Genomic DNA, 9,420 nt, shown 5'->3' with positions numbered 1-9,420 from the left:
AGGCACCTTTTGATATCAAAACCTCCTGCCCTAAAACTTCCTAAAAGACAATGAAATTTCAAGCAGTAATGTTTTTTTCTGGACCTCAGTGTTTAATTAACACACCAAAAGTACACCACAGCAGCGATAAGAAAAAGACCTTCAGCTCGAACATGAGTTGAAGACTGTGGACAATTCCTCTATTTAAATAAATTGTCTTAGATTCACAAGAAATGTATTCAGAATGCATCAAAGTTACATTTATTCAATAAACAATATACAAACTTGACTGCATACAAACTAAACTATAAGTTAGCTGTCTGTTTAATCAATAAACTGACAGCACCTGCACATGCATGTTCAGAAGACCTTGCTACTTTTTGCGACGGTCATGTTTCCTTATGATGTCTAATAGATTGTTCTTCGTGACCAGCACATCATCAGGCCCCTGCTTGGCTTTCTGTCTTTCTCTCCTCTGCTGCTCATGGAGGTGGGGTGAGTTGAGGAGCTGAGGGGGCAGGATGGACCCTGTGGGTTTGACCCTGTTCACCACCTCCAGGAACAGCCGCTTGTTGTTGTTGTTGAGAAAAGTGATGGCCGTTCCTCTGTGTCCCAGCCGACCTGCCCTGCCCACCTGGACAGGAAGACATGAAGGGGAAAATATAGTCACCAATTAGAAAGAAGCATCATTATTGGAAAGAGAAAACAGTGAAAATGAAGTTGAACTTGACCACTTTATTACTCTTCTACTTTGAGTCTTACTAACCTGATGGACATACTCATCCATTGTGTTTGGCATGTCAAAGTTAACCACCAATCTGACGTTGACTAGGTCCAGTCCTCTGCCTAGCACACCTGTACTGATCACCACTTCAAAGTCTCCATCCAGAAGACCCTGAGGATGCAACACAGCAAATGTTACACTGTCAGACATGTTTAGGAAAGATTATGAATTACCTAATTTTCCACAATGCAAAACCTGGCTTCGGGATAAACATGGTAAAATAAATAAATAAATAAATAAATAAATAAATAAATAAATAAATAAATAAATAAAACATAGAAAAAAAAATATGGTGAGGACTTATATATTGGAGAAAACAATGTTTTTGCTGCAAGATTTTAACACATTTAATTATGAACTGTGCTGGATCTAATGGTTGGTCATCTTTACGAATAATCAAACCCCATACATTTATTTCACATTATAGTGGAGATCCTAAAATTTCCACATTTAATCCATACATTTAATCACAGCAAGGTGTGCATATAATGATGCAAAAAGACAGCTAGTATATTCCCTTCTGATGTAATTGCGAAGACATATAAAAATGACACCATCTTGAATATTCTCTCAGTTTAAGTCTAAATATCTTAAATGACGTGTTGGAACAGGCAGAGACAGACTGTATCAGCAATAACACCATGCAGTGAGGAATTGATTTTCAGCTAAAATCTTCATGGGAGATTCAAAGCTTTAGGTTGTATGTTTTGTAGTGGGGTTGCATGAGGTATTTATTCATAGTTAGTGTCGTAGATGGTGGTCAGCACAACCCCAGTTTGGAGAAGTAGCAGGAGTACCTGCACAGAAGCAATGCATTGCTGGATGAGGGAAGCAGCAAAACGGACTCTAGCCACAGAAAAAACATTCTACCTGAAAAAAAAAAAAAAAAAAAAATCAGTATCAGTGTATATATAAGTGTACTCTATATTTAGAATAACTTCACAGATTTACCTTGCTCCCAGACAGCCCTGGCCAACGGGGAACTGAAGCCCATATGTTCCTCTCTTCAAAGCCACCAGACTCCTTTGTCAAAAACAGTCATTTTACTTTGCAGAGCATGGGAGATCTGGTCTATTGCTGCCTCGATCGGTTAGTTTGTTTGTGTTTTTGTGTGATTTTGGTGTTTTAACACGTTCAGATGTGAATTTAACAGTATAACGCAAACAAACTTATCAATCAAGGCAGCGGTAGACCATAACTCCCATGTTCTGCGAGGTACAATTACTGTTTTTGTCAAATGAGTCCGATGGCTTTGACAGGAGCGTAGATGGATGTAATGGCTTAAGTGCCCTGTCATAGAGGGCTGTCTGACAGCAAGGTAATGTGGTGGAAATAGAGCGTACACTTAAAATGATACTGATTTTTTTTTTCCAAGCAAAAATACGTTTTGCTGCTGCCCCCATCCATAGCAATACATTGGTACTCCTGTCTGCTTCCTGGCCACCATCTACAGTAGATAATAGACTGGCTATGGATAAGTACCTTATACAATCCCACTTGAAAAAAATCCAAAATAACCCTTTAAGCAGAAAATCAAGACTTAAAGAGGTTGAAAGGAAGGGGGATCTGCTGTTGACTTTCATCCAAATTAAATCTGGATCACTTTGGGATTTGTCTAACTACATCTTTCACTGTTTCACTTCTCCACTTTCCTTTTTTCCTGTCTTTTAGGGTTTGTGTTGCTGACAGTAGTTTGGCTCTGCATTCAATGTACTCATAAACACTGATAAGTCTCAGCTCTCTGTGTCTGTGGTCTTCCAGCTACAAGTTATTGAGGAGCAACACCAAACATGGGAGAGCTGCTATTTAACCACTTGACTGTGCATGTTCTGGCTGCCACTGGCCTCACCCTGAGGATGCGGTTGCGTTCCCACTGGCTCTTGTCAGAGTGGATTGCCACAGTATTGAGGCCTGTCACCTTGGCGACCGCCTCGCACAGCATATCAGCCCCCAGTTTACAGTCTACAAACACCACCACTGGAGGCTGGTACAGCTTACTGTCCTGAAAAGCCACACAGAAAAAAACATTGGAGCAAGGTGAAATGTTTTTGGTTTTTTTTACATTTTACAACATTTGTATGTACAGATATTTCAATAACTCTGCATGGAGATTGAGCTACCATGTATATTGATTTTTAAACTTTGATTTATGTTCCAAGCTGCAAGTAAAGTTTACAAAAATAAAAAATTGCTTGGTTCAGTGTAAGTCACTGGGCACTAGAGGCTTATTTCCAAACTTCTGGACAGATGGCCATCATACAGCAGTCATGGCTCTCAAGCCAGTGAAACACACTTTATGGGAAAAAAAATTACGTAACAGGGCTGTCTAGCATGCTGTAAAAAAGATCACAGTCACCTGTCTGCTACAGTTAAAAAGTGTTTACTTTACAGGCCTCCCTGTCATGTTAACCAATGTGGCAATGGCAATGTGTAGTGTAACAGTGAAAGAAAGGTCCTCCTATTATCCTCTCCCAATTTATTTCTTGCCATTCGTACCTGGACGTTCCTGGCAGGAACTGCTTTACATAGCCGTAATAAATGGGTTTTTTTTGTTGTTTTTTTGTTGTTTTTTTTAAGTGGGCTGTTTGCATCTGTCCTTCAATCTCAAATTGAAATAGTTATTTTCCACATTAGCTGATGAAGCATTGCGATAATGATGGGGCTTCTCTCAGCTGTAGGTCTGTTGCTCTGGCTCCGACTTGTGATTTTCTGATTTTAGCTTCAGCTAATTTCCATATACCACAAAACAAAGGTTCAGTTTCCTTAGGGGAGTCCCATCCAAAACCCGTTATAATAGCCCTCCATTTCCACAGTCCTCCTGCTGGAGCCACCATTTTTCCCTGTTCAGAGACAGCAGCTAAAAACTCTGAGCTGCATTAAACAGCATTCATGAGTAACTTGGCTGATAAACAATCGTCATCACAACCATCCTCTACACAGAGAACTAGCTCCTGTTACTCACACAGTGGTCTAACAACAACTCTTCACTGCGTTAACTAAAGCAGACCTTTCCTGTCCTGCCCTGTATAAATGGTGTATGCCATTGCTGGGATTCCTGGAGTGGGGCCGTGGCTCAGGGCCCACCCATTTCCTCCAGACAGGGGCGGGGGCTGCAGCGATGGCTATCTAAATATGGTGTAGAAGGGAGACATGTCTTTGGAGCTTAAAGAACTGCCACCTATAAAAACCCAGTAAATAAAATACCGAGCTGGTAACAGTGCGTATGGACAGTAAGTGATAAATCCGCTATAAACAAAAACTGACTTAATATCCCAATTTCTGCGTTTGCCAATACCAAAGTACTTTCTGATTCTTCAGAGGACAATTGGACTTGGTCATACACAAGAAAAGAAACTGCTGACCTCTTAAAGAAAGCCCATGTTGGCAGTGGAAGTGATCTTAAAGTGATACTCCACCTAAAATATATCTTTCAAGACCTTAAGTGAGAACCAGACTTGCTGAGAAAAAGCAGACTGTGTGCTATTTAAATATACCTCTACAAGTTACTGTTAGAAGATCAAAACCTCAAGTCTATCACCTACATTGAGAATCTCAAACAGCTTCTTCTTCTTCGAGGGTTCCTCTATCCATAGCAGAATCTGCCTCACGTTGGCACAAGGCTGGTTCCTCTCCCCAATAGCAATACGGACGGGGTCACGAACCAATCGGGCGGCCAGCTCCTCCGTCCCCGCTGGGATGGTGGCCGACGCCAGCAGAGTTTGCCGTCCTTCGGGGACTTGCTCCAAAACCTCCAGCACCTGCTGCTGGAAGCCCATCTTCAACATAGTGTCGACCTAGGATACACCACAAATACAGGTGGACTTTTCAAAAGTTTCCTAAACAGCAACACTAAACAGCACGTAATTGCACACTTGATCCCATTTACACGGGCAAAATTCAAGGATTTTTCACAACTACTATTATGTTATGTGGTAAAACCCTCAATTTTACAGCATGTTTTGGGATATAACATAAGTTAAGCTGAAATTTAATCAAATCTAAATCATGGTGAAATTATTTCAGAACCTCCGCTGTATCACCACAAGTTACGCTTTTCTGGAGGATGCTGAAACATTGTCGTCTTTGGTAAATTTTCATTTGCTCAGAAAATAAAGTACAGCTACTTTTAATGAGATGCATTAATCTTACCTTTTTTTCTTAAAGCCACAAAATTACATGTTTTTTCAACACTCAAAAAGTTTGAAGTGCTGAACTTAAAGGGAACTGTGTCTGTCATACCTCATCAACCACCACAACCTTCACTTTGTCCAGCTGCACTTCCTTCTGCTTTAAGATCTCTAGGAGTCGCCCGGGGGTGGCTATGACAATCTTAAAGGGGATTAACAGAAGAAGAAGATGATTATGTGGAAAGTTGAAGACTAAGAAAAATGTTTTGATTGTGCGAGGAGGAAGTGACTGTAAAAACAGAGGCTCTACCTTGATGCTGCTTTTGAGGCGATGGAGTTGTGGTGGAAGCGGCATGCCGCCCACCAGCAGAGCAGTTCTCATGTTGGGGAGGCCCATCACCAGCTCCTTAGCCTGTCTCTCTATCTGAATGGCCAGCTCCCTGGTAGGGGTCAGGATAAGAGCCACGGGGGTACACGCACTGTATACGGGTTTCTAAAGAGGAAAACATACGGCATCTCAATACATATGTAAGCCAAAAATCTATATGAAGTAAGTAATGAGTCCATGTCCAGAAATGTTTTGTGAATAGTTAAATACAGTAAAATACAAACACTCCTGCAGAATAACAATGATGATCCTTTAGAAATTGCCCAAACCCCACCAAACAATCATTTGTTTGGTGGAGTTTGGTCATGTCTGTTTTGCTGATTGTAATAAATTATTGGATTATATACTTGTAATATTGGCAATTAAAGAACTTAAGAAAAATGCCTTGTTACACTCAAACAGCAAAAAGTAAAATGAAGAGGACAAATAAAAGACAATGCAACATTTTGGCATGACATTCTAACAACACAGCTCTCAATATATGTGGTGCCTCTGCTCCAACAGATGGTACATTTAACAAAAGCGAACGTTCTGTTCAAAACCTTTGTGGAAACACGGCCACAGATAAAACATCTCTCCTCAGCACTGCTGAGAGACTCAAAGGATCAAAATGAGCTAAAACATGATCTTTTTCCAACAAACTCTTCTTCTGAATTTGTCCTTTCCCAGGACAGAAATGTGTCCTGCCAAAAAAAAAAAAAAACTTGCATGGCTTAAATGCTATGGATTAAAACTCATCTCCAGGCTTTTTTATTTATACTGTCCACCTCACTCATGTTGACAGCCTATCATGATGGTTAACATATATTGTATCATTTGTGTTGTGTCAAACAAGCATTTACACCTTTACAATCAGTAGACATGCAAGGAGATATCAGACTGTTAAAATTTTAAAAATGTGACCCTGTGACCCAGGTAGCCAGTGTTTTGCCAAAAGTTCCTATAGAAGTTTCCTATACACTAAAAAGTGGCTTTCTCTGGGTATGAATAAGTTGTTTCATTGTGTAAACTGAAATGACTGAAATGAAAATGACTATACCTCCATTGCTCTCACTACCACTGGCAGCAGGAAGGCTACAGTCTTGCCTGAGCCCGTGTCAGCGCTGGCAATCACATCCCTGCCGGTGAGACCAACAGGCACCATCTGCATCTGGACCGGTGTGGGCGCCTCATAGCCAGCCTTTTTCAGGTTGCCGCTCAGCATGGCAGGGAAGCCACAGTGTTCAAACTCAACGATGGGCCTCCTGACATCGCTCCCCTGGGTTTCAATGCCCAGCTCCTGTTTCATCCGCTGCACCTGCTCATCTGTTAGGCCTGATATGAACCGATCTTCCGTGTACGAATAGCCTGCCTTATTTTCACCCATTCCTCCAGTGTCAGCTGCCAGCTGCTGAGTCCTTTCATCTCCATTTTTGTCCTTGCGGTTAAACACATCTGCCCCAGTCCCCATTCCCATTTGGGCCAAATGTTTGCCTTTGCACTCAAGACTGCAAACGTCGTTGTCGGTGCTGTCACAAATGTACTCCCCATAGCGACCACACATGACACAGACAGGCTCTCCTGGCTCTGGCCATCTTTGGCTCTTTTTGAATGATTTGACAGGTTCCTCCTCCTCGTCGTCATCATCATCATCATCATCATTTCTGGCAGACTTATGTCCATCTTTGCTCACTGAGCTCTCTATCAAAGCTGCAGAGTCTCCACCTGTTTGTACTGTCTCGTCCTGTGTTCTGCTGTCTTCACCTGCTTCCTCCTTCTGAACAGGTGTCGCTGAACTACCTTCATCGTTTCTCCCCTCTTCATCTACCTTGCTTTTCTTACTCAAAACTTGGCTGGAGCCCTGGACAGGTCTCTTCACTTTCAGGGCTCTTGGCATAAACATATTTTATGTATTATTAACCTGTGAATATCAGGAAAGCAGATGTAAACGTTAAGACAATGCCAAGGATGTAGGGTTCGTCGTTTTAATGTAACAGCAACGTTTACAAATTGTTGAAACTCGTGCTTGGGCTTGCACAGCATAACGTTATTTCACAAAAAATAACATTTTTTAAACAAATTCCACCTTAAATAGCTGTTTTTAGGTGAGACTAATACTCGTAGAGGTAAAAATGAAATACTAATTCCTTCTGTAAACTGACTTTTTGTACAGCTACGAATTTAGACTTTCAGAATTACAAATATAACGTTAATCCCTGGCTGCTACTGCGAACAAATGAAGAGCTTTCAAATGTTGGTGTATTTTGAAACAACACTTGTCAAACCACAGTTCGGCCATAACTGACTCATAAATGCCGGGAAGTATCTTAGCTGAATGCCTCATAGAAATGAACATTACACATACCTCCACGCATCATCTTCCAACGGTTCCAAACAACAACCGGCGCAGACTTTTGACGTAACGTTGCTTTGCATGTCGGGAGATGTGGTTCGTAGAACAGCGCTTTTCTCTCGTGCCCCGTGGTCATTCATCTTTATAACAGGCCCACTTGACGTTCTTTTTTCTTTTTGGATTCAATCAGCCAAACATTATAATACAGTTTAGCTTCATATACGTTATTTATCTGAGGCCATGTTTTACATCGTGGGTGTAGGGTGTGGTTGGAGAATTGAACAGGGCTGTCAGCAAAGTTACTACACTGCCGGAGTAAGTGCGAGGACGTTCAGTGAAGTTGAGAACAGGTCGCAATATGTAATTAAAACCCTTCAGCTTTTTTTGTTTTATGGTTAATTGCATTGCATTGTCATGCATTCAATGCTCATAGAAAGATCTGACATTAAACTAAGATGTGCTGTCATGTGCTGTTACGATATTGAAAGATTCAATTAGCGTGCTGTAATGGGATACTTATGTCACAGAGACATGATGCAGTTCCCAACAATATACCACTTTAAGCATAACAAAAAAATGTGGGACAGGGCCGCAGCAACATACACCTTAAACAAAAGTGTTAACGTTCCCGACAGCATTTGAAGGTACGCTCCGCGCATGCGCATTACTCAACAAAGGTGCAGGGCTTGGAGAGGCACAGTGCGGCACGAAAACCGCACCACAGCACCGAGAGACTGAAAGGAGGAGGGAACGCTACATACATAAGTTATCCATTCAAGAATACATGGACGTGAAAGGGAGAAGCCTTCTGCTTCCAGAGAACCCAAAGAATGGAAATATTTCTGTTTCCATGCCAGCTGAAGAGCAGTTTTCCCCCTGAAATCCAAGGAAACCTCCCCAGCCTGGTCCGACGAAGCCGTTTTCAACTGGTAACGTTAGACTGCAGAATGGATGAAAAAAATCAGGACTAGCGGCTCATTGTGTCAGCCAGTCTGAAAAAGAGGAAGAAACGCAGCCAGTCTAACACTTTATGACTGAAAGAACCTGTAAATAGTCTCCGGAAAGACCCCGCATCTCATAATTTTACAGCCGTTTATTGTTTTTCCCCCAAATTCCAGCACTGGGATGCTCTCGCGTTGCGTTGCTGCTTCGTAGGGTTGAAGAACAGGATTCAGGGAGAAATATGGGTGAAGTTAAGGACGTCAGGGATGCTAAGAAGACCTTCGTTGCTCCAGCGATAAAGTCTTTTGAGCACTATGACTTCTCCCGAGCCAAAATCTGTTGCAGCCTCACATGGCTGGTGGCCAAAGCGTACGGGACAGGTAGGTGCACCACTGTGCCTCGACACAGTTACCTGCACGCTGCATGAATATGTGAACGCTAGATTGCCAAATACATGTTTGACAGCGGTTTCATTAATTACTACAGAACCTGATGCAATAAATGCGTAATATACCTGAAGTTGAGAGACACCATATCTTATCTGCCTTATACTGTGAAGACATCGTGAAGTGTATATGTTCAGTATGTCATCAATGATTGCCAGAGGCAGTATTCTCGCTAGGATTCCCTGTAGAAATAACAGTGATTTCCCATCAGAGTAAAACCAGTTTGGTGCACAAACACCATTGTGTTCTGTTGCTGTTGCCCACTGCAGACCATCTTAAATGAATTGCCTATTGGAAAGACAATAAATTTAATCCCAAGAGGGCAGATAAGACCAGTTTCCCGTGCTGGATCCCAGTGATCCATAAATATGTTGTCTGTCTTAATGGAAAGGGATTATTCAGTGAGTGTAATAACAGGGAGG

General features: G+C 41.8%; 2 protein-coding genes across 3 annotated transcripts in view; one reads left to right on the top strand and one right to left on the bottom strand.

Moving 5' to 3' along the window:
* Positions 1-110: 110 nt before the first annotated feature.
* ddx59 (DEAD (Asp-Glu-Ala-Asp) box polypeptide 59) lies at positions 111-7,644 on the bottom strand. The gene is made up of 8 exons (XM_041935758.1): positions 7,623-7,644; positions 6,318-7,178; positions 5,201-5,383; positions 5,003-5,092; positions 4,306-4,557; positions 2,613-2,765; positions 746-874; positions 111-613 (listed from the first exon to the last, which is right to left on the bottom strand). Exons 2-8 carry the CDS (start codon positions 7,158-7,160, stop codon positions 353-355), a joined length of 1,911 nt encoding a protein of 636 aa, XP_041791692.1. The 5' UTR covers positions 7,161-7,178; positions 7,623-7,644; the 3' UTR covers positions 111-352.
* A 717-nt stretch (positions 7,645-8,361) lies between these two features.
* camsap2a (calmodulin regulated spectrin-associated protein family, member 2a) overlaps positions 8,362-9,420 on the top strand; it is a 50,573-nt gene continuing 49,514 nt past the window's right edge. For both annotated transcript variants that reach the window (XM_041934771.1, XM_041934770.1), the window contains exon 1: positions 8,362-8,932. In XM_041934771.1, the coding sequence (XP_041790705.1) occupies positions 8,794-8,932 (139 nt within the window). In that variant the 5' untranslated portion in view covers positions 8,362-8,793. The remainder of the gene's footprint in view (positions 8,933-9,420) is intronic.

The sequence above is a fragment of the Chelmon rostratus genome, chromosome 4 (genome assembly GCF_017976325.1).
Source record: "Chelmon rostratus isolate fCheRos1 chromosome 4, fCheRos1.pri, whole genome shotgun sequence".
Taxonomy (NCBI): Eukaryota; Metazoa; Chordata; class Actinopteri; order Chaetodontiformes; family Chaetodontidae; genus Chelmon; species Chelmon rostratus.
The sequence above is the reverse complement of the archived record's forward strand: the minus strand, read 5'-3'. Positions and strand labels throughout refer to the sequence as shown.